Here is a 25,063-nt window from a genome sequence, read left to right as displayed (position 1 = left end):
AAGACAGACGGTTTCACCGACCACTAGTCTTGAGTAAGCTAGGGGGTGACGTCGTTGGGGTACATGCTTGAAACCTAGACCACGACAGACAGAAGGACAGTACGACATACACAAAAAAACAGACAAAGTTTCACCGACCACTAGTCTGCAAACGGCGAGAGCTGTGCGGATTGTGACGTCAGTGGGGTCAGTGCTGAGGAACCAGACCAGTGCGGGTACCATGACAGGAGTCAGGACCATGACTGCCAGGTATTCGTGCAGGGCGTCTATAGGTTTGTCGGGAACAACCTGCAACATTCCAATGACAAGTGTTCAGTAGCGGTACTCTCACGTATTCGTGAAGGGCGACTAATACCGACCTTCATTTTGTACTACTCGAAAAAAGAGCGATCACATTTTAAGTTCATAACTATTTCTTAGAGGTTTTATTTATCAGTTGATTTTCAATCCCCCCCCCCCCCCCTCCCCCTCCCCGTAGGCACGCTAGTATGAGAGAATTCAAATCTTGATGCTTATAGAATAATAGATCTGTGAGATTGTGTAAACGTCGTTGTTTTAGATCTGAACTTATCATTAGGCACACACAAAAAAGTTGTATGTTTCTGGTCACCCGACCCTACCTATTTTTTTCCCGCAAACCCTAGATTGTTTTTTTATTGCATTTGTACAAAAAATAAAAAAAAGCGCGTCAAAACGAAAGTAACAGACGGCAGACGACACAAGGGGGATAACCCCGCATCCCTTTTGTTTCATTTGTTTTTGTAATGTGTTGTCTTTCTCTGTGTATAGTAAGTCCAGTCTCTTTGCGTCACTGTATAGTTATTTTCTACCCTGACACAAAAAACAAAATAAAAATAATTAAAAAAAATCCCTACCTACCTACCTTATTTTTTGTAGCCATGTTACCAGAAACATACAACTTTTTTTGTGTGTGCCTTAGTTTACCACACACCACAAGACGAGTTGCCAAAATCTTACCAGGGCAAGGGAGTCTCTGGGGAACGACATGATCCATAACGAACCCACGAAGATCAGGAGAGAGTCGAGCGTCAGGACGTGACTGAGGTACTGTGTACACAAGAAGCCGCCAATGAAGATAGACAAGCTCAGAGCAACCGTGTCGCTCGTTAGCTCCATTTCTGTCGATAAATCTTCTGTCCTTCGCTTGCTCTTCTAAAAGGGTGGCATTTTCTGCGGCAACTCTATGTGCCGCCCGATCTAGGAAGCACAACTCATGGCATACCAGTTAAGCTTTCAGTGATCTTCTCCAGCCATTGTTTTAGATGTGTTACCGTTTACATCTCTGCTACGCCCTCTTTGATTAAAGGGGGACGATTTGAGAAGGGAGATCACTACCGTCACATGGAAGTCATTGCTGTCAGTTTTTGTGTGTGTTTAGATCAATTATTTACCTTATCGCTCCACCAACAGTTCAGAGTATTATCTAGATAAAAAAATTAAAAAAATCGTTCAAGATCTACAAATACAAGAATGCCTGGCACAACTGAAAACTCATAGTTTCAGCTAGCCCAATTTTATAAAAGTATCGCGTAAATTTCTCGCCTGAGACGAGAAGAATTTCGTCCCCTTAGCTTATGAGTAGCCTCCCTCCAACGAGAGGGCGCGACGGTCAACGAAATTTTTTCAAACGGAAATGCGGGAATAATGACTACGACGTAAACAACGACAGCAAAGTACCCGTAAAAATGACTTTCGTCCTTCCTGACGAAGCAACGGACACAGAGTTGTCAGTGTCTCTCTTGCCAGGGTAAAAATGATTCCCACTGTAGATCTGGTGAGAGTCGGAATCAGCGTTGCCGTTGCTCTGCTACTTTGCACTCTCCGACTTCGACTTGTTCTTTGGACGGATACCCTGTTTTCCATCGCTGCAGGCGGCGCTACGTTTTACTATGCCAAAGACATCCTCAAACAGGTAGTTTTCTGGTTTGTAAACATGTGTCTGGATCTTTTGTTTGTGCTTGTTTTATACTTTGGAACTTTGGAACTGTCATTTGGTTTGTTTTAGATTAGTCTAAATTCTAATGCAAAGAGAAGGCCAGGATGAAAGTTTTGAATGTTCATAATCTGGGAGAGAAATAGCCAAGTGACAAGAAGATGTGTTCCTGTATGACTCCTAACTCCTATATGATTTGAAAATTACGAAATCTATCAGAAAATCAGTTTCTGATGCAGGAATTCCTAGTTTCTTCATGACCATTTCACCCACGCCAATGGAGTAGTCATGGAAGGTTGCGTCGGGGCGGGGACGTAGCTCAGTTGGTAGCGCGCTGGCTTTGTAGCCAGTTGGTCGCTATCAGCGTGGGTTCGATCCCCACGTTCGGCGAGAGATTTATATCTCGGAGTCAACTTTGTGCAGACTCTCTTCGGTGTCCGAACACCCCCGTGTGCACACATGCGCACGAAAAAGATCCCACGTTCACAGCGAAAGTCTCGGGGCTTGGAAAACACGAAGACACGCATGCATGCATCACCTCTCGTCTCTGATTATCATGATCGTATTTCGATACTTTGACGAGACAAACCCAATGCTGGTGTGTCGAAGAAGACAGCCACAGCGGGCTTGTTCGAATCAAAGTATCACACCATATCTTCAGCGTATTACCAATACCTGTCCCAATATAGACCAGTTGGTCTAAGAGAACGTTAAACCCTAATAGTCAGTCAGGCTGCGTCAGCCTCCTGATAGATCTGTGAACTCATTGGAAATTCATGCAGACGTCATTTATGTTAAAACTGTAACGTGACTGGAAATGATTTATAGTTTTTATAAGCACTGATTACAATTCCTGATAGAGAAGTGTAAACCCCTTTTTATATTTAGTCAAGTTTTGACTAAATATTTTAACGTAGAGGGGGGAATCGAGACGAGGGTCGTGGTGTGTGTGTGTGTGTGTGTGTGTGTGTGTGTGTGTGTGTGTGTGTGTGTGTGTGTGTGTGTGTGTGTGTGTGTGTGTGTGTGTCTGTCTGTCTGTGTGTGTGTGTAGAGCGATTCAGACTAAACTACTGGACCGATCTTTATGAAATTTGACATGAGAGTTCCTGGGTATGAAATCCCCATACGTTTTTTTCATTTTTTCAATAAATGTCTTTGATGACGTCATATCCGGCTTTTCGTGAAAGTTGAGGCGGCCCTGTCACGCTCTCATTTTTCAACCAAATTGGTTGAAAATTTGGTCAAGTAATCTTCGACGAAGGCCGGGGTTTGGTATTGCATTTCAGCTTGGTGGCTTAAAAACTAATGAGTGAGTTTGGTCATTAAAAATCTGAAAATTGTAAAAAAAATAATTTTTTTTATAAAACGATCCAAATTTACGTACATCTTATTCTTTATCATTTTCTGATTCCAAAAATATATAAATATGTTATATTTGGATTAAAAACAAGCTCTAAAAATTAAAAATATAAAAATTATTATCAAAATTAAATTGTCCAAATCAATTTAAAAACACCTTCATCTTATTCCTTGTCGGTTCCTGATTCCAAAAACATATAGATATGATATGTTTGGATTAAAAACACGCTCAGAAAGTTAAAACGAAGAGAGGTACAGAAAAGCGTGCAATCCTTCTCAGCGCAAGTACTACCCCGCTCTTCTTGTCAATTTCACTGCCTTTGCCGTGCGCGGTGGACTGACGATGCTACGAGTATACGGTCTTGCTGCGTTGCATTGCGTTCAGTTTCATTCTGTGAGTTCGACAGCTACTTGACTAAATGTTGTATTTTCGCCTTACGCGACTTGTTTCTTTTGTTGATGATCAAGACATCAGCTGTGGCAAACAATGATCTTTTTGCTGCTTTCATGAATTTTCCTCCGTCATCTTTTTATATTTAGTCAAGTTTTGACTAAATATTTTAACATAGAGGGGGAATCGAAACGAGGGTAGTGGTGTATGTGTGTCTGTCTGTCTGTCTGTCTGTGTGTGTGTGTGTGTGTGTGTGTGTGTGTCTGTGTGTGTGTGTAGAGCGATTCAGACTAAACTACTGGACCGATCTTTATGAAATTTGACATGAGAGTTCCTGGGTATGAAATCCCCATACGTTTTTTTTCTTTTTTTCAATAAATGTCTTTGATGACGTCATATCCGGCTTTTTGTGAAAGTTGAGGCGGCACTGTCACGCTCTCATTTTTCAACCAAATTGGTTCAAATTTTGGTCAAATAATCTCCGACAAAGGCCAGGGTTTGGTATTGCATTTCAGCTTGGTGGCTTAAAAACTAATGAGTGAGTTTGGTCATTAAAAATCTGAAAATTGTAAAAAAACAAAAATTTTTATAAAGCGATCCAAATTTACTTTCATCTTATTCTCCATCATTTTCTGATTCCAAAAATATATAAATATGTTATATTTGGATTAAAAACAAGCTCTAAAAATTAAAAATATAAAAATTATTATCAAAATTAAATTGTCCAAATCAATTTAAAAACACCTTCATCTTATTCCTTGTCGGTTCCTGATTCCAAAAACATATAGATATGATATGTTTGGATTAAAAACACGCTCAGAAAGTTAAAACGAAGAGAGGTACAGAAAAGCGTGCAATCCTTCTCAGCGCAAGTACTACCCCGCTCTTCTTGTCAATTTCACTGCCTTTGCCACGGGCGGTGGACTGACGATGCTACGAGTATACGGTCTTGCTGCGTTGCGTTGCGTTCAGTTTCATTCTGTGAGTTCGACAGCTACTTGACTAAATGTTGTATTTTCGCCTTACGCGACTTGTTTCTTTTGTTGATGATCAAGACATCAGCTGTGGCAAACAATGATCTTTTTGCTGCTTTCATGAATTTTCCTCCGTCATCTTTTTGATGCTTCCAACAGAATGTGTAACTGAACTGGGGGAGGGGGAGGGCATTCCGACATCCCTGTGGAAGTGGAAACTGTACGGATGATCAATCCCATGGCTAAGGGGAAAGGGGGGGGGGGGGAGCAGAAAGAAGGGGTAACTGAATAAATGGGGGGGGGGGGGGGTGAAGGAGTAAGAACAAGCCAGTGCATACCACGAGCATGCAGATGGGTGTATTCTTGTTACGCCACACCTGTCACCAGCATATTAACTTAACACCGTTTGTCACATAACATTAACCACATATCGATTTATGATAGGTGTTGTGTTACGCCCTCACGGTTTCCTTCTAAAAGTAAAACGCATGCAAACGGAAAGCATCCGTACAGTTAATTCCGTGACTTCAAAGGTATCTAAAATGACTTGTTATGTTTACAATTACTAACTTACATTTACAAAAGCATGTTCTGCAAAAATTGGAGGCTTAAAATTTAAATGTCCCTGAATTTTGAGAGCTCTATGAATTTACAACGCTAAAGCTCAACATTGCCAATACAGTTAGGGGTAGGCTATGTGCCCGTACCACGTATTTTCTGACTCACCTTTCTCTTTCCTGCGCTATTATCACACAGGTAGGTTCTTGCCTTACTGCCGCTTTTCCAGGAGTACCTAAGTAACTTACAATAGCAGGTTCTGCAAAATTAGAGGCTTAAGTGCCCCTGAATTGTGAGCTATGAATTTACAACGCTAAAGTTCAACATTACCAAAACAGTAACTGAGTAAGGGGCATGTTCCCGTACCACATATTTCTTGACTTTTACCACGCTAAAGTTCAACATTACCAAAACAGTAACTGAGTAAGGGGCATGTTCCCGTACCACATATTTCTTGACTTTTACCACGCTAAAGTTCAACATTACCAAAACAGTTAGAACTTAGAGGCATGTTCCCGTATCCCATAATTATATTTCTTGACTTTTACAACGCTAAAGTTCAACATTACCAAAACAGTAGCATATTCCCGTATCACATATTTCCTGACTTTTACAACGCTAAAGTTCAACATTACCAAAACAGTAGCATATTCCCGTATCACATATTTCCTGACTTTTACAACGCTAAAGTTCAACATTACCAAAGCAGTAGCTTATTCCCGTATCACATATTTCCTGACTTTTACAACGCTAAAGTTCAACATTAGGCCAAAAAAAATAATAGGTGTGGTTACGGTAACCTAGCCAAAAAAAATAGGGTAGGAAGGTAGGCAATCACTTTTTTTTTTGTTTAAACTTTTTTTTCTAATGTGTACAAATTAAACCTACTTGACAGGGAAATAAGTGTGCGACTCGGGCGCTTTCGCTTTCATTGCGTTTTCTGGATTCGTTTTTTTTTCTTTTTTTCTTCTTTTTTTGACAAATGTAATAAAAAGTTATAGGGTCGGCTCCTAAAAATAGGGTAGGTCGGGTTACCGTAACCACACCTATTTTTTTTTTAGGCCTTACCAAAACAGTTAGGAGCATGTTCCCGTATTAGGCCCCCAAAAAATTGTCTGTTTCTGGTAACATGGCTAAAAAAAATAGGGTCGGTAGGTCGGGATTTTATTTTTGTAAACATTTTTTTTAATTTTTTTTTTTACCCTAAATGTAGACCAATAAAACTAACTTTAAAAAGTCGCGCAAAGAGACTGGATTCACTATACATTGAGACAAGACACTCAACACATTTACAAATCGTCAGCGGACTTTCGTTTTCACACGTTTTTGTTGTTCATTTTCTCACCCTGTCCTTTACCACAAAAAAAAAAAAAAAAAAAAAAAAAATTGAGTTTGGAAAAAAAAAGTTTAGGGTCGGCGCCGAAATTTAGGGTCGGTCGGGTGACCAAAAACAGACAATTTTTTTTTTGCCTTACATATTTCCTGACTTTAACAACGCTAAAGTTCAACATTACCAAAACAGGTAGAGAGAGGCACCACATATTTCCTGACTCTGACCTTTCTCTTTGCCATCTGGAGATGTGCCTTGGGAGCGCGGCGGTGGACGCACAACACGAGTTCCTGGTGGGAACAAGATGCATCCTGCTGCTCATGCCTGCCGTCACCTGGCTCTTCTGCCGCACCACTGTGGACATCACCTGCAGGACTGCCCTCACACTCTCCCGCCTTGTGGTCAGTATAAGCGGATCCCCTCCCCCCCCCCTGTAATACCACTATGTGCATATATATATGTTGTATTTTTCGGCTTCAATGAATACATAATGGGCTCAAAAAAATAATCATAGTACCGATTCCGGTTTGGCCGAGGAACTATAGTTCTGCTGACCCTTGACCCTGCACCGAACATGGTTCTGTGGATTGAAGAGCATTGCTCACATGGCTAAACAAAAGAAAACACAACATTCGCAGAAGACAAAACCATGATACGTATCTGAGGTAAGCGATTCAATAAACAAAGCATTTATCTTTACACTTTGGGTGCAGGTCGAGTCAAAAAAGAACAAAAGCGAAGAACTGATCAACTGATTGTGATAAGAATCAACTGATAGTGATAGTGACAGCAAACGAACCTCGCTGTTCTGGTTGGAGGTAAAGCTAGAGTAACCTCCCTTCCACGAACAAAGCACCACTGATCTAAAAATGCACACTGACACTGATCTAAAAAAAAAAAAAAAAAAAAAAAAAAAATGGCACGTAGCACTGACACAAGGTGAATCAATGAAACACTATGCAAGACTGAAAATGAAGTGGAAACAACTCTTTACTGCACAGCGGGTCGAGTTCTCCAAGCACAGTTTCATCTAACCTATACGAAACACAAAGTTCACTTTGAACAGAAGCACGGTGATCGACAGAAAACCATAACCAAGGTAAATTAGCTTTTCTTGTGTAGCGAGCAGCGTCTGCAGTTAAAACGCACTCACACAAATGTCAACAGCACTGATTCTAAATCTACATTGCAACCTTAGGTAAATTCAGCGATACTCAATTAAACAATGATTGTACCATGTAAACAAACAACATGGTGCAAACATTCAGTCATGATTCACCCATCAATAGCAACAGCCTCAGTGCAGAACTCAAGAAGTCTGCAGCAAGCACTTCAGCACTGACTCTAGAAAAAGCAGTGACGTTTGCTAGACAACAGGAACAAGTGAAATCAGAAATACAGCAGCAAAGAGGTCAAACAGCAAGTGCATCGCTCGACGCGGCTTCTTTCAAGTACAAAAGACGACCAGTGGCGGCTGGCAACAATCCCCCCGCGGGTTAGGGAGAAGAATTTAACCGATGCTCCCCAGCATGTCGTTACGTCGTAAGAGGCGACAAACGGATTCTGTTTCTCCTTTTACCCTTGTTAAGTGTTTCTTGTATAGAATATAGTCAATGTTTGTAAAGATTTTAGTCAAGCAGTATGTAAGAAATGTTAAGTCCTTTGTACTGGAAACTTGGATTCTCCCAGTAAGGTCATATATTGTACTACGTTGCAAGCCCCTGGAGCATTTTTTTTATTAGTGCTTTTTTGAACAAGAAACAATTAACAAGTGGCTCTATCCCATATCCCCCCTTTCCCCGTCGCGATATAACCTTGAACGGTTGAAAACAACGTTAAACACCAAATAAAGAAAGGCTGGCAACAAACCGACGAGCACCACAGGCGCGCGAAGCACCACAGGCGCGTGTAGCAAGTGCGGCGGAACGCACCAACGGGGACAGGGTCCAACACATGGAAAGAGATGCAACAAGTGTCATAAAATATCACATTTTGCTCGTGTGTGTAGAAGCAAAAGTGTGAACGAGGTTAATTCAGCACCAGCAAACAACGTACCACAGGTGACTGAAGAGACATTTTTTGTTGATTCTGTGGACAGTGGTGAAGAACCATGGAGAGTCGATATCAACATCCTACACAGAAGGGTGAACTTCAAAATAGACACCGGTGCAGATGTGAACATCGTGAGCAAGCGAACCTGGAGCTTTTGGGGAAAGCCGAAACTACAGCCATGTGAGACTGTAAGACTGATAAGTCCAGGTGGTAAACTGAACGTCATGTGAAGTTTCCAGTCGACAGTGACAGATCTGTCTGTCAAGGTGTACGTCATCGACAATGAAACAGACAACCTTCTGAGCAGAAAGACGGCAAACTCCATGGGTTTAGTGAAAAGCCTGAACAGTTTGAACTTCGGTGAAGTGAAATGTACACCAATCAAGATAAAGCTGAGAGAAGGAGCAGTTCCTTACTCCGTTCCGGTGGCACGACGCATTCCTATTCCTCTCATGGACAAATCGAAGGAGGAATTGAAGAGAATCAATGAAAGAAGGAAACGTCATTGAGGAGATCACAGAGCCTACAGAATGGGTAGCGCCTATCGTACTGGTGGTGAAACCGAACGGCAAGATTAGAATCTGTGTTGATCTGAAGAAGTTGAACCAGGCTGTCGAGCGTGAACGCTACATGATGCCGACAGTAGACGACGTCATACACCAGCTACGTGGATCATCAGTGTTCTCGAAGCTCGACGCTGCATCGGGATTTTGGCAGATACCGTTGGACAGAGAAACTGCCAAACTCACTACTTTCATAACTCCTTTCGGGCGTTATTTCTTCACGCACCTACCCTTTGGGATCAGCTCAGCACCAGAGAATTATGACAGAGATTCTGGTGAACATTCCAGGCGTTGTAACTTGTATGCTACTACGACGACATCCTTTGCCACTCACTTGACAAAGAAGAACATGCTCGTCTTCTTCATCATGTACATGCCAGACTGCAAGAAGTGGGTCTACGGCTGAACGACGAAAAGTGTGAGTACAACAAATCTGAGATAAACTTTCTTGGACACATCATCAGTAAAGACGGCATTCGACCTGACACGTCAAAAGTTGAGGCTATCAGCAACATGGTGAAACCAACGAACGTGACTGAACTCAAGCGGTACCTGGGTATGGTGAACTATCTTGGTCGCTATCTCCCAAACCTGTCTTCAGTCCTGAGACCATTGAATCAGCTACTGACGAAAGAAAGTGTGTGGTCGTGGGGACCAGAACAGGCAGAAGCGTTCGCCAAAGTGAAACGCTAACTGACTACAGCACCTACCTTGGCGTTCTTTGATCCAGCTAAACCAACGACGGTGAGCACTGACGCAAGCAGTTACGGACTGGGCGCAGTGTTGTTGCAGGAACACGAAGAGGGACTTCGTCCTGTGGCTTTCTGTTCCAGAACTCTCACGAAAGCTGAAGAACGCTACGCTCAGATAGAGAAAGAGTGTCTCGCGACAGTGTGGGCGTGTGAGAAATTCGAGAGATACCTGGTTGGCCTCGAAACGTTTGTATTGTGCACAGATCACAAACCCCTCATACCCTTGATAAACACAAGGGACTTAACGGATACGCCACTGCGTTGCCAACGCATGCTCATGCGTTTGATGCAATTCAAACCCGAAGCCAGATCTAAACCCGGAAAAGAGATGTTCGTGGCGGACACACTTTCACGTAGTCCCTTGACGGGAGGCAAAACTTCTCTTCGACAAGAAAAATTACTACAGAACGACGTAGAAGCTTACGTCGACACAGTCGCATCCTTGTGGCCAATGTCAGACCGCAGGCTTGAGCAGATTCGGGCAGACACTCTCCAAGACGTCAACCTGAAAACAGCGCTCGAGTACACCGAGACTGGGTGGCCGCGGTACAAAGAAGATGTGAAGCTAGCAGCCAGAGATTTGTTTGCAGTGAGAGGAGAACTTACTGTAAACAACGGACTACTCATCAAGGGCGACAGAATTGTGATTCCTTTCAGCATGAGGAAAGATATACTGGAACACATCCATGATGGACATCAAGGTGTGAACAAGTGTAGGGAGCGAGCCAACCAATGTGTGTGGTGGCTTCGCATTAGCAAGGACATCCAGGATCGGGTAGCTAAGTGCAACTTCTGCACCGAGCGCCTACCCACTCAGCGTTCAGAACCATTGATTCCATCAGCTCTGCCAGAGAGACCATTCCAGAAAGTGGGAACTGACTTGATGGAACTGAATGGACAGAACTACGTAGTCGTGATGGACTATTATTCCAGATACCTGGATGTAGCTTACCTACCAGATCTATACAACGTCCAGAACAGTGATTCTGAAGCTCAAGAACATTTTCGCTCGTCATGGGATTCCAGAGACTCTTGTATCAGACAATGGTAATTGGTATACAATTACGTCGGCCGAGTTTCAAGCATTTTCGAGAGACTGGTGTTTCAAGCGCGTAACGTCCAGCCCTCACTACCCTCAGCCAAACGGCGACGCGGAAAGCGCGGTGACTGAAAATCGCGAAAAGGATTCTCTGCCAGGACGACATTTTCTTGGGACTGTTGGTGTATCGTTCAACACCGATACCTGCCCTTGATGCAAGTCCAGCAGAACTAGCGTTCTGGAGACGACTTCGAAACACCGCCCTACCATGTCTTCCTGAGAACTTGAAACCGAAGAACATCAACCGAGCCGAACTACAACAGCGTGACGAAGCAGCCAAAAGGAGGCAGAAGCAGACATTCGACAGGCACAACGGGGTACAGTCGCTTTCACCTCTACAGCCAGGCGACCAAGTCTTCGTCAAGTGTACCGGCACGGTGGCCTAGTGGTAAGGCGTCCGCCCTGTGATCGGGAGGTCGTGGGTTCGAACCCCAGCCGGGTCATACCTAAGACTTTAAAATTGGCAATCTAGTGGCTGCTCCGCCTGGCGTCTGGCATTATGGGGTTAGTGCTAGGACTGGTTGGTCCGGTGTCAGAATAATGTGACTGGGTGAGACATGAAGCCACCCCCCGCGGGTTAGGGGGAGTCCCATATTGGTTGGGACAAGAAAGAATTTACCCGATGCTCCCCAGCATGTCGTAAGAGGCGACTAACGGATTCTGTTTCTCCTTTTACCCTTGTTAAGTGTTTCTTGTATACCATAGAATATAGTCAATGTTTGTAAAGATTTTAGTCAAGCAGTATGTAAGATTAAGAAATGTTAAGTCCTTTGTACTGGAAACTTGCATTCTCCCAGTAAGGTAATATATTGTACTACGTTGCAAGCCCCTGGAGCAAATTTTTGATTAGTGCTTTTGTGAACAAGAAACAATTGACAAGTGGCTCTATCCCATCTCCCCCCCTTCCCCCGTCGCGATATAACCTTCGTGGTTGAAAACGACGTTAAACACCAAATAAAGAAAGAAAGAGACATGAAGCTTGTGCTGCGACTTCTGTCTTGCGTGTGGCGCACATTATATGTCAAAGCAGCACCGCCCTGATAAGGCCCTTCGTGGTCGGCTGGGCGTTCAGCAAACAAACAAACAAATTCGTCAAGTGTGACGGTGAGAAGGGGTGGAAACTTCCAGCTGAGGTGCGAGAGCAGTGCGCACCAAGATCCTACATCGTCCGTACACTACTGGGGACCGAAGACGCAACCGGAAACATCATCTTCGTCTTCGTCCGGTGGCTCCAGCTCCAGCCAGCAGAGAAGCCGATCCAGTACCGGAAGCGGTACCAGACACCGTTCCAGGTGTTGACCCTGATCCTCCACCAGATAGCAGCTAGTGTGGATACCGAGGACAGTACTTCGACTCCCGGAGACTACGTAACTCGCAGTGGCCGAACTGTAAAAAAGCCAGCGAGATTTGAAGAACAGTAATTTTCTGTGTGCATCAGATTTCCAGTGTTCCGGAGGTATCGGAACGTACCGAGAAATAATATTTCAGATTCGTTTTCTTTTGTTAAAGTTTATGAACACTATCCAGTAAAGATAAGCAACAGTGTGTTCATTTGACGGACGGTAATCTGTAACAGTGGAATCGGAACATTATCGCGAACAGACAGAAGTTAAAAGAATCAGAACATTATGTTAACCGTTTCGGTATTTTGAATTTATTTCGGAAAAGTTGCATGATATGGTATTCATAAAGTTAAAGATGGTTTCTTTAATTCCTTTTGTAAAAGGGGGAGATGTTGAGATAACTGCTGCTATACTATCAGGTAGTATGCTGGCGAATAATTCCCCTTGGTTAATTATGTATGCAGACATGCGTTTGCATGAATAAAGAACCTTCCTTTTCCTGCTACACACGATGTCGACTGTCCTTCTGTATGAATGACTGTTATCTGCATCCATCTGGCATGTTACGTAAACGAACTCAGACCAACACGTTACAGGGTTACATTCATAATTTACAAGGCCAAAATGCTTCGGCTTCTGGAGGAGTTGCCCCCCGACCCCCCACAAGGGGCTATGCCCCTGAACACCCGGCGTTAATTATTTTACAAGGCCAACATGTTTCACCTTCTGGTGGAGTTGCCCCCTGACCCCCACAAGGGGCTATTGTCAATTGAGGTCTAACGAATGACGTCTCACAACGTGCACAGTCGTCCTTGGCGGTCAAGAAAGCCGCCGCGATCATTGCGCAGACGACACTTCTAAACCGCCAATATTTTTTGTGCGCATCACGTGCTCCACATAAATCGGCCGGAAACGAAGCAATTGGGAAACCTGGATACCCCTGGACACCCGGCGTTAGTTATTTCCTTGAAACTCATTCTTCCTTGCATGGATTGCCTGCCACCCTCTCTCTCCGAAAACGGAGTATGAATGTCAAAATTTGTGGAGGAAAACGGCCATATACGTAAAAGTCGTGAGAATTACAGCCAACGAACCCAGAAGAAGAAAAAGAAGAAAAAATTCAAGCAGATGAAATGAGCTTCAGATCGACTTTGATCTGGCTTTTCTTCTTCACCTTATTTTTCCGATTTATGAGCTGGGTCCTAAAACCTTTTCAGACGCTGTAGGTTCAGCCAGTGGCGTTTTGAGTTAGAGTTGGGTAAAGTACTAAAGATGTCTGATAAAGGCTACCACTGTACCAATCGAACATATCTCGTAACTTTTCTGCGACGAATTATTTCCGTGACGTAATGAACATTAGGCATTTTAATATTGCGACAATGTTCGTGCACAGCCAGTCCATTTTGGTTAATCATGCTGGCTCCTGTTTTCACTATCCATTCATGATTTCTTGTTCAAGTCACAGAGGCAGATTCACAATAAAACTGACATGGAGATGGATGACCTTAGAGAACATTTGACGCAAGAATAGTGAAAGAATGACCATGATTCTTTTTTTGTGGGCTTTGTCTAGAAAGCTGGACAGCTTGATATAGTATAGCAAACAAAACACAAAACAAGTCGCGTAAGGCGAAATTACTACATTTAGTCCAGCTGTGGAACTCACAGAATGAAACTGAACGTAGTCCGCCGCTAGTGCAAAAGGCAGTGAAAGTGACGAGCCTGTTTGGCGCGGTAGCGGTTGCGCTGTGCTTCATAGCACGCTTTACTGTACCTCTCTTCGTTTTAACTTTCTGAGCGTGTTTTTAATCCAAACATATCATATCTATATGTTTTTGGAATCAGGAACCGACAAGGAATAAGATGAAATAGTTTTTAAAACGATTTCGGAAATTTAATTTTAATCATAATTTTTATATTTTTAATTTTCAGAGCTTGTTTTTAATCCAAATATAACATATTTATATGTTTTTGGAATCAGAACATGATAAAGAATAAAATAAAAGTAATTTTGGATCATTTTATAAAAGGATAATTTTAATTACAATTTTCAGATTTGTAATGACCAAAGTCATTAATTAATTTTTAAGCCTCCATGCTGAAATGCAATACCGAATTCCGGCCTTTGTCGAAGATTGCTTGGCCAAAATTTCAATCAATTTGATTGAAAATTGAGAGTGTGACAGTGCCGCCTCAACTTTTACAAAAAGCCGGATATGACGTCATAAAATACATTTATCGAAAAAATGAAATAAAAATCTGGTGATATCATACCCAGGAACTCTCATGTAAAATTTCATAAAGATCGGTCCAGTAGTTTACTCTGAATCGCTCTACACACACACACGCACAGACAGACAGACAGACACACAGACAGACAGACACACACACACACACACACACACACACACACACCTCGTCTCGATTCTCCCCTCTACGTTAAAACATTTAGTCAAAACTTAACTAAATGTAAAAAAAAAGGGGGGGGGGGGCTGTTCTAGTTGATGGTTAAGGGTGGAGATTGTTCCGGTCTCCCAGGTCAACTTATGTGCAACTTAGTGTCTTGAACCTCTGTGTGTGTGTGGGGGGGGGGTGGGGTCAATCTAGAACGAACCCCCCGCGGGGTAGGGGGAAGAATTTACCCGATGCTCCTTAGCATGTCGTAAGAGGCGACTAACGGATTCTGTTTCTCCTTTTACCCTTGTTAAGTGTTTCTTGTATAGAATATAGTCAATGTTTGTAAAGATTTTAGTCAAGCAGTATGTAAGAAATGTTAAGTCCTTTGTACTGGAAACTTGCATTCTCCCAGTAAGGTAATATATTGTACTACGTTGCAAGCCCCTGGAGCAATTTTTTTATTAGTGCTTTTGTGAACAAGAAACGATTGACAAGTGGCTCTATCCCATCTCTCCCCTTTCCCCGTCGCGATATAACCTTGAACGGTTGAAAACGACGTTAAACACCAAATAAAGAAAGAAAGAAAGAAATCTAGAACGAATCCGCATCGATCTTATGCGCAGTTTTGTTCTTGGCCTACTCTTTATAAACCAGCCGGGAGAGAGAGAGAGAGAGAGAGCTTGTGTTCGTGTGCCCGTACATGCGACGTGCTTCTAATGTGTGAGTGATTACAACTCAATACGGCTTTATGTTACAATGGACCATTAAGTGTAACATCTTTGCAAACTCGACGAACAGACGCACGAGAGGTTTAAACAGACTGACATTGGTACACAAAAGTTATTTTGAAGAAGCAGAAACACTTCATAATTCATGTGACTATGATTTCAGGGCTACCTTGGAGCGGCTATCGTAATGGGTGTAGACCACTACCGCCTCAAAACCTTCAGTGACTTCGTGAGTAGCCAGCGACTCTCTCCTGCACTATTTTCACACAGTTAGGCTCTCGCCTTACGACCGCTTTATAGGCCGAGAAAGTTTTGATAATTTGATGGTTTAAATCGAGAGAAAAAAGCTTTAAAATTGAGAGTTTCGTTTTCAGAAATAGTATTCCTCACTGAGCACAAAACATAAGATAAAGAAAACCGTAAAGTCAGAAGAAGACGAAATTCATTGGAATGCACTGCGTGTGGCCATTAGAAAGCCTGCAGCTGTTGTCTTCCAGCGGTGCTGAGAGTTGAGGAGGGGGAGGGTTCGGGAAAGAAGCTCATGTGCGTTTCAACGACAATGAATTCTCACAGTTGCAAAAGTTCCCCCGACTGACTAGCCTTGACATAATTTCAAGCTCACTCTAATGACCTTGTAAACGCGGTCCTTAGCTGAGCCCGAAATCGACTTCGCGAAGTCTTTTTAACAGAAAACTCAGTGCTAAAACTTCGTGCGACCAGCTTCGCGAGGTCGACTTCGCCCAGTTAAGGACAGGCTTACTGGCCACACTCGTCTGTGTCCTCTTGCAGCACCTGATGTATTGCCTGCTGCCGTGCTGCTTGTGGTCGCTGGTGATGGCGGTGCAGCTGATTAGGACGGGCAGTCGCGTCAACATCCACATCCGTCGCGTGGACATCAACAAGTTCCTCTTGATGGACCTCCTGCTGCTCCTGCTGCTGTCCTTGACGGAACTCATCGCCCCGGCCTTCGTCGGACAGTTTGTGGTCAGTCACTACAATGTCTTGATTGAATCTTGAGAAACAATAGTTGGTTTCTAGTTCAGTCTAACCACACTCATGTTGAGTTAATTTCTGATAATGTCGATGGCAGAATTGATAAAGCAATCTTGGGTCAGTTGATTCCATGGTTCGTGTCTGTTGAACTGTGACTAGTTTATAGGGATCACTCCCTCTGAATAGTGTGCAGCTGTTGGCATGCTGATGGCTGTTACGCAAGATTATTGCCAGAGGTTTATACTTTATGTTCCAGGAAATCAAGTTGTGGCTTTCAGAGTTGGCAAGTTACATGTACAATAAACATTTGATATTTCAGCGTTCACGCACACACATACTTAAACAGACAGACAGACATATGGCAACGGCATTCACACTTATACAAGTCATTGATCAAAAACGAGTATTTGTGTGGTTGCCGTAAGATAAGGCACTTTAATTGAGGTGAAACTACTTCTGGAGTAAAAAAAAAAATTGCAAGAAACTATGCTTTTGTGGGTCATTACTAATGAAAAGTCTTACCGACCGTGGCTGGGTTTTGGCGCATACACGTGGTGGGAGAAAGTAAGCATTCGATGTCATAAGAGTTGACAGCCGAGGATGAACATATTGGGAAGTAGGACAACGTCACCGAGAGACTATAAGTACTTGTTTCTTTTTATTTTCAGTGCTCCTTGGTCTGGTTTGGGGGAGTTGGGTATGGCCTTCATCTCAACCAATGTTTTGTTCTGCCTGTTTCAGGACCGTTCAGTAGATCCCTTGCATGCTTACCTGCACCGCATCAACGGCTGTATCTTCTTGGGCCTCGCCGTTATACCCTGGATAGGACAGCGGTTTCGCTACAGCGAGGACAAGCACACCGTCCTCATTTCCAGAGTCTTGGTCAGTTCTTCTTCTTGTCTTGTCCCGTCTTGTCTATTTTTTTTCTCCCCAGTCTAAGAAACTATTTGCAGGCATGGGAATTGTACGCCGAAAGGCAAATTTCTGCCGGTTTATTTTATATATTTTTTCCGCCGAAAAAGCAAAAGTGTCCGCCGAAAAAATACATGAGGGAGGCAAAAATGGTTCTAAAAACTGAATTTAATGGCAAACTTGGAGCTCGGATGACACCAAATTGCACCATTTGGGTTCTTTGGAGAGAAAAAATTCCGGGCGGGCATGCCCTCGGACCCCCCTAGTAAGGCTAGGTGCTTCGCGCCGTCAACTTTGCTAGTACTTAGATATTTTCAGCCCTTGACTTTTTTCAATTCCCATGCCTGTATTTGGGACATGTGTGGTGTGGTGATCGCTAAAATATTTGTCTTCTTGTCGATCACACTTCTTATATTGTCTGCCCGGACAGCGGTCTTGGTGAGTGATATTTACATTCAAGAAGGAAAGAAAGTAGGTAATAATGTTTGATTTGCAAGAAAAAGGGCTTTTTGAAATTGGCAAGAAAGTGGGCAAGGCCAACGCAAAGAGTAGGTGCTAGAGGGATTAAAAGTGTTGATTATTCAAGAACCGTTGATTTTTGTGAGTGAACACCGGAAAGAAACAAAACTGTCCATCGGTTAGGGCAAGAGAGTGTGCATCAAAGAAAACAAGACATGGTGATTGGAGAGGGCCGGACAGGTTTTATTTAGACCTAAAAAAAAACCCACAAAAACCAATTGGAGAGTGCAATGTTGTGTGCTTTTAAAAAGAGCAAGACAGAATTGACTTGAGAGATTGGTTGGTTGGTTATTATTATTTATCGTCTCTTCAGAATGACTAGAAAGAGCAAGAAAGTGCGCAGTTGAGAAAGCAAATCATGCAGTTGTGATTGAACCGGGCAAAAACATGTGGAGAAAGCAAGACAGTATTGATTGGAGATGACAAGAAAGTGTGCAGCTGAGAAAGCAAGACAAAGAGATTGGAAAAGTCAATAATGTAGTGATCGGAGAGGGTAAGAAAGTGTGTAGCTGAGAAAGCAAGACAAAGAGATTGGAAAAGTCAATAATGTAGTGATCGGAGAGGGTAAGAAAGTGTGCAGCTGAGAAAGTAAGACAAAGAGATTGGAAAAGTCAATAATGTAGTGATCGGAGCGGGAAAGAAAGTGTGCAGCTGAGAAAGCAAGACAAAGAGATTAGAAAAGTCAATAATGTAGTGATCGGAGAGGGCAAGAAAGTGTGCAGCTGAGAAAGCAAGACAAAGAGATTAGAAAAGTCAATAATGTAGTGATCGGAGAGGGCAAGAAAGTGTGCAGCTGAGAAAGCATGACAAAGAGATTGGAAAAGTCAATAATGTATTGATCGGAGAGGGCAAGAAAGTGTGCAGCTGAGAAAGCAAGACAAAGACATTGGAAAAGTCAATAATGTAGTGATCGGAGCGGACAAGAAAGTGTGCAGCTGAGAAAGCAAGACAAAGAGATTGGAAAAGTCAATAATGTATTGATCGGAGAGGGCAAGAAAGTGTGCAGCTGAGAAAGCAAGACAAAGAGATTAGAAAAGTCAATAATGTAGTGATCGGAGAGGGTAAGAAAGTGTGCAGCTGAGAAAGCAAGACAAAGAGATTAGAAAAGTCCATAATGTATTGATCGGAGAGGGCAAGAAAGTGTGCAGCTGAGAAAGCAAGACAAAGAGATTGGAAAAGTCAATAATGTAGTGATTGGAAAGGGCAAAAAGGTGACAGTAGCTGAGAAAGCAAGACAAAGAGATTGAAAAAGTCAATAATGTAGTGATCGGAGAGGGCAAGAAAGTGTGCAGCTGTGAAAGCATGACAAAGAGGTTGGAAAAGTCAATAATGTAGTGATCCGAGAGGGTAAGAAAGTGTGCAGCTGAGAAAGCAAGACAAAGAGATTGGAAAAGTCAATAATGCAGTGATCGGAGAGGGTAAGAAAGTGTGCAGCTGAGAAAACAAGACAACGAGATTGGAAAAGTCAATAATGTATTGATCGGAGAGGGTAAGAAAGTGTGCAGCTGAGAAAGCAAGACAAAGAGATTGGAAAAGTCAATAATGTAGTGATCGGAGAGGCAGGGGCTCACATCCACGTCGGACATCGGACATACACATACATTTTCCAAATGTCCTATACATTTTTAATACAAGAGGACATATGTCCTATTGTTTTTGTCACAAAATGGTCCTTGTCCGATTATGCTTTCATTTGATCCGGACAATGTCTGTACTTTCCCATTTACAGTAGTTTGATTTGCTATTTTATCGATGTTTAGCGAAGCGATGTGTCTCTACAAGCAGACGAAACTTGGGGAGACTTTATGTGCTTTTTATAGAGAAGAGCTTGCAAGGGTCGCAATTCTGATTGGTCCAAGCCGGTTGACAGTTGCCTATTTGTTCTGTTACCTTTGTGACAAAAAACTAGTCAAGTTTAATTAAATTTATGTTTTGTTGCCAAAACAAATGTCCTATTGATTTATTTTTGTTCAGGAGAAATGTCCTATCAGTTTTGTAATGTCCAGGACATTTGTCCTATGCCACCTCTCATGGATGTGAGCCCTTGGAGAGGACAAGAAAGTGTGCAGCTGAGAAAGCAAGACAAAGAGATTGGAAAAGTCAATAATGTAGTGATCGGAGAGGGCAAGAAAGTGTGCAGCTGAGAAAGCAAGACAAAGATATTGGAAAAGTCAATAATGTAGTGATCGGAGAAGGCAAGAAAGTGTGCAGCTGAGAAAGCAAGACAAAGAGATTGGAAAAGTCAATAATGTAGTGATCGGAGAGGGCAAGAAAGTGTGCAGCTGAGAAAGCATGACAAAGAGATTGGAAAAGTCAATAATGTAGTGATCGGAGAGGGCAAGAAAGTGTGCAGCTGAGAAAGCAAGACAAAGAGATTGGAAAAGTCAATGACGTAGCGATCGGTGCAGGCAAGAAAGTGTGCAGCTGAGAAAGCATGACAAAGCGATTGGAAAAGTCAATAATGTAGCGATCGGAGAGGGCAAGAAAGTGTGCAGCTGAGAAAGCATGACAAAGAGATTGAAAAAGTCCATAATGTAGTGATCGGAGAGGGCAAGAAAGTGTGCAGCTGAGAAAGCATGACAAAGAGATTGAAAAAGTCAATAATGTAGTGATCGGAGAGGGTAAGAAAGTGTGCAGCTGAGAAAGCATGACAAAAAGGTTGGAAAAGTCAATAATCAATAATGTAGTGATCGGAGAGGGCAAGAAAGTGCACAGTAGATAAAGTAAGACTATAGGCGACAGGATAGAGCCATGCGCACAAAAAGGGGGGGGGGGGGGGGGGTTGCATTAGACAAAACAAGCGGGATATTTCAGAAAACAAGAAAATTGTGATGGGAAAGCGCAAGAAAGTTTACGCCGAAGAGAGGGAAAAAGAGCGCATTGGTCAATGCAATCAAGTAAGTATGAGAGGAGAGATTAAGGCCAAAGCTAGGCAGGGCAAGGCAATTATTACACAAGAGAACTTACCACAGACGTTATATTAACACAGTGGGCATTGGAGGGGTGAATTACAGATCATTGGCAAAAAAAGTAGACCCTTGATAAGGCCAGAAAGTAGAGATTGGATGGGGCGAGACAATAGCAGGGTTCGTACAGGACATGGAAAACCTGGAAAGTCATGGAATTTGATTTTTAATTTTTCAGGCCTGGAAAGTCATGGAATTTCAATTCAAGCCATGGAAAGTCATGGAATTTAACAAAAATAAGAAAGAAAAAAAATTAACCTTTAGCACGCCAGCGGCGATTTTCGTCACCCAGCCATCCCCCCCCTTTGCCAGCCAGCGGCGATTTGCGTCGCCAGCACAAGGCTTGTTCGTATGACCAATTTCTTGTTCGTATCTGCATACGAGAATAACGGTATTTTTAACGGCACTTGAGCCAAAGCGAGGCTCACTTCCTTCCGTTATCTCGTCGTGTCGTCTGCGCTGCATTTGAGTCGGTTTCGTCGAAGTTTTCTGCTTTTGTTTTTGCATCGATAAAGTACTTTAGAGCTTCGACAAGCAAGATGAAGGATGATGAGTTTGAAACTTTCTTTCGAGTTGTTTCTTGACAACAAAAAGTATGCGGAATTGGAACGAATTACCGAGGAAGATCTTCGCAATGAACTGTGTATCGCGGTGAAAAAAATGACAGTTCGTCAAGTCACAGTGACGGTTACAAAACGGAATTTACGAAAGTGCAGATGGATACAAACAGTGGCTGGTCCAGTTTAGTGAAATGACAGGACCAGCAAACATTACCGATAATCTGACTGCGTAGCAAATGCTTGACTTGCTTGTCGAAGAGACACTGCGTAGAAACTGACTCAAATTCAGTGCAAAGCAAGCCAGTGTCAAAACTGGCAGTGACAAGACGTAAAAAGTTTGCGTGTTCGGAAATGGCGACCTGTGGATCTAGTCATGGAAAATGTTATTGAGGCTCATGGAAAGTCATGGAAAAGTCATGGAATTTTGTTTCTAAAAACCAGTGGGGACCCTGCAATATGCTAAGAGAGGAAAACGGCATTGAAGCGTACACATGGCCAAAAAAAAGTAAGCATTCGGTAAATCATGAAAGTTGACAGCAGAAGATGAAAATATTGGGAAGTTCAACTGAAACTTCAAGTAGGACGTACAACGTCACCAAGAGACAATAACTTGTTTCTTTTTCATTTTCAGTGCTCCTTGATCTGGTTTGGGGCAGTTGGGTTTGGCATTAATATCAAGCAATTCCCCCTAAACCTGAGCATGTACATGTTCATGGGCCAGATGGGTGTTCTCTTCCTACCAGCCTTCTTGGGCAACCTCGTCTGCCAGAGTGGACCACTCACAGGGGCGTTCTGGAGTTCGAATCGAAAAGCTGTTCAGATCAACCAACAAGGCCAACAGGCGTCCCCGAGGCGGTGATCTAGGGCTGGGGTGGAACATTGCTACTGTCTTTTATCCTGTTCTTACAAAACAATCGACAATGAGTATAATGGAGAGAAAAAAACTCATGGCTACTGACAGTGCTGGATAGACGACTGGAAAAAAACTCTAGTTGTACTGGACATGTGTTGCTTTGTGGTTTTATTTACGACTTGGAGAAGGCGGGAGAAAGCAACTGATTGCGTGCTATACAAAACTGACAAAGTAAGTGGGCTGTATAAAGTGCTTGCTGACAGAGTGTGCATTCAGTGGTCTTCTTCCTGACCACATAGACAAATAAGCATTTGGAGAAATCTGATGACATCAATCTTTGCGGGGAAAATTGAACAGCATGAAATACTGTAATTAAAAAAATGTAGAGTGTATCGCTGATCTGGGTTCAAATGATACATAATTGAGTCACAACTTTGAGAAATATATGTTATGGCTACCAGTACTTTGATTTTTGCTCTCAGCTTTTGGAAACATGTTTAATCATCCCTCTCCACCTCTAGAGTTTCAAGTAATGTTTCTGCGAATCTTACTCCATAAAGCCCAATGGACCTTAACTACTTCGCGTTACTGGGTTCTCTGCACTTTCTTAATCCAGACCCTTCATTTCCTGCCCCCCAAAAAAACAAAAAACAAAAACACTTGGCAGCTATACAATGTTTATTAAAGCCATTTGAATGAATTGAAGCAGTTCTTATTGTACTTTCCTTTGCAACGCATTTGCAAAGGCCCTACCAAAAATGTAAGCAACTGAGCATGATCCCAAATAAAATGGTACTAGTTTGTTCTTCAAATGCAAAATTAGTCTGGTGCAGTGTATGAATTTCTTCAGATTTTCTATTTGTTCATTGTTTTAGGGATTGAATGACATGAAAGAAAGTTTACATAGGTTTTTCCTTTGTTGAATTGGGAGGTGGTGTATTTTTGATTCAGTTTTTTTTTCCTAGGCCGATTTATGTGACAATAAAACATTCTTGAACGTACAAACGAACTTCAAAATATCTTCAAATTTATTCCATGGTTTTATTGCTTGAATTCATAAAGGCATACATAATACACACAAAAAACTTTGTACAATGTCATGCTCTTTGTATAGATTTTATATATATATTTGTCATTAAACATGATCAAAACTTATATGTTCTATAGTTTCTCTATTTGTACTTCAATAAATCTGTTAACAAAAGAATAACATGAATAGAAAAGACTGTGAGGTACAAAAAACACCGAAAGAACGACGCATATGCAGAGACAAACAGATTTTTTGCATTAATGATTTCACTTTTAAAACAATATATTATGTAAGCGCATGTCAAAGTGACACAAGGGCTGTGGTTCACAAAGCAAAACTGGGTGTCACCCAAACGGGTTGGGAGCCAGCAGCGGGGTTTGATTGGTTGAAACTGAGATTTGTTGTGATTTCAACCAATCAGACCCTGCTGCTGGCTCCCAACCAGATGGGTGGCTACCAGTTTTGCTTCGTGCACCTCAGTCCTGGACTCTAAATATTTAAGACGTGCAACAAGAGTATAATTATAGTTACGGGGAACCAATCTCCTGGCACCTTTTAATCATTTCTCAGATAGGATGAAGCATGATGAGGAAAACATGCCAAACAGGGCACATACATGTTTAGGTGAACAGGGTACAGGCAACCAAACAAAAATAATAATAACAAACCAATTCACAGAATTGATGGATCTTTCTAAAATCATATTGGTCAGGTTTTATATTCTCTCAGATTTGAAATACATTCCATTTGATTGCAACATTGATTTACTTCTTCCTTTGATGAACAATGCCAATGTTAGACTTCAGCTGCTGTGTTTGTTCCTAAACCACGAAAATGAGGCCAGCATGGTAACAAACTAAAGTAAACAAACAAATAACAAAAGCTCTAATGGCGATATGGTGTCAAAAATGCAGTTGCTTCCCTTGACTCACACCCATGCAGCTTCATCTTGTAATTGGTCGTTTGATTTTGTGATTTTGACTCGTGATCAACGCCTGGCCTAAACTTTCTTTCTTTCTTTATTTGGTGTTTAACGTCGTTTTCAACCATTCAAGGTTATATCGCGACGGGGAAAGGGGGAAGATGGGATAGAGCCACTTGTCAATTGTTTCTTGTTCACAAAAGCACTAATCAAAAATTTGCTCCAGGGGCTTGCAACGTAGTACAATATATTACCTTACTGGGAGAATGCAAGTTTCCAGTACAAAGGACTTAACATTTCTTACATACTGCTTGACTAAAATCTTTACAAAAATTGACTATATTCTATACAAGAAACACTTAACACAAAGGAGAAACAGAATCCGTTAGTCGCCTCTTACGACATGCTGGGGAGCATCGGGTAAATTCTTTCTCGTCCCAACCAATATGGGACTCCCCCTAGCCCGCGGGGGGTCCTGGCCTAAACCCCTTATGAACTCGAACTAAAAAAATTTATTACATAAGGATTATAGCGTTAGGTCCACATGATCTTTTTTTTTTTACAGCTAGTCTTTGCAACATCACACACACAAAATGAAGAGCGAGAATGAAAAACAACCAAGCAAACTGAGTGAAAATTTGAACAAGCAAACAAACAGGGAAAGCACGGTATATAATGATATATAATGTCAATGTCAAGGTGACACAAGGGAAAATTAAAGCTCCATCATTAGTCTGCATAGATCAATTAAGTTATTCTCTGGACAGATAAAAGTGTTTTGCAATTAAATTTATTAATGGAATGTTGC

At 42.2% G+C, this 25,063-nt stretch overlaps 2 protein-coding genes across 3 annotated transcripts in view; one reads left to right on the top strand and one right to left on the bottom strand.

The window, feature by feature from the left end:
• LOC138976167 (uncharacterized) overlaps positions 1-1,451 on the bottom strand; it is a 23,624-nt gene extending 22,173 nt beyond the window's left edge. For both annotated transcript variants that reach the window (XM_070349007.1, XM_070349008.1), the window contains exons 1-2: positions 979-1,451; positions 139-288 (exon numbers count right to left, since the gene is read on the bottom strand). In XM_070349007.1, the coding sequence (XP_070205108.1) occupies positions 139-288; positions 979-1,137 (309 nt within the window). In that variant the 5' untranslated portion in view covers positions 1,138-1,451. The remainder of the gene's footprint in view (positions 1-138; positions 289-978) is intronic.
• A 174-nt stretch (positions 1,452-1,625) lies between these two features.
• LOC138976168 (uncharacterized) lies at positions 1,626-23,458 on the top strand. The gene is made up of 6 exons (XM_070349009.1): positions 1,626-1,933; positions 6,815-6,967; positions 15,664-15,729; positions 16,290-16,484; positions 17,235-17,375; positions 22,082-23,458. Exons 1-6 carry the CDS (start codon positions 1,775-1,777, stop codon positions 22,307-22,309), a joined length of 942 nt encoding a protein of 313 aa, XP_070205110.1. The 5' UTR covers positions 1,626-1,774; the 3' UTR covers positions 22,310-23,458.
• Positions 23,459-25,063: the final 1,605 nt, after the last annotated feature.

The sequence above is a fragment of the Littorina saxatilis genome, linkage group LG9, assembly GCF_037325665.1.
Source record: "Littorina saxatilis isolate snail1 linkage group LG9, US_GU_Lsax_2.0, whole genome shotgun sequence".
Classification (NCBI taxonomy): domain Eukaryota; kingdom Metazoa; phylum Mollusca; class Gastropoda; order Littorinimorpha; family Littorinidae; genus Littorina; species Littorina saxatilis.
Note: the sequence above shows the minus strand (reverse complement) of the source record. Positions and strands in the feature narration are given on the sequence as shown.

Coding starts and splice junctions, on each gene's coding strand:
- LOC138976168 (XM_070349009.1), top strand. CDS start 1,775: ATGATTCCCACTGTAGATCTGGTGAGAGTCGGAATCAGCGTTGCCGTT. Junction 6,968..15,663: donor TCACACTCTCCCGCCTTGTG/GTCAGTATAAGC, acceptor CTATGATTTCAG/GGCTACCTTGGAGCGGCTAT. Junction 17,376..22,081: donor TCCTCATTTCCAGAGTCTTG/GTCAGTTCTTCT, acceptor TTTCATTTTCAG/TGCTCCTTGATCTGGTTTGG.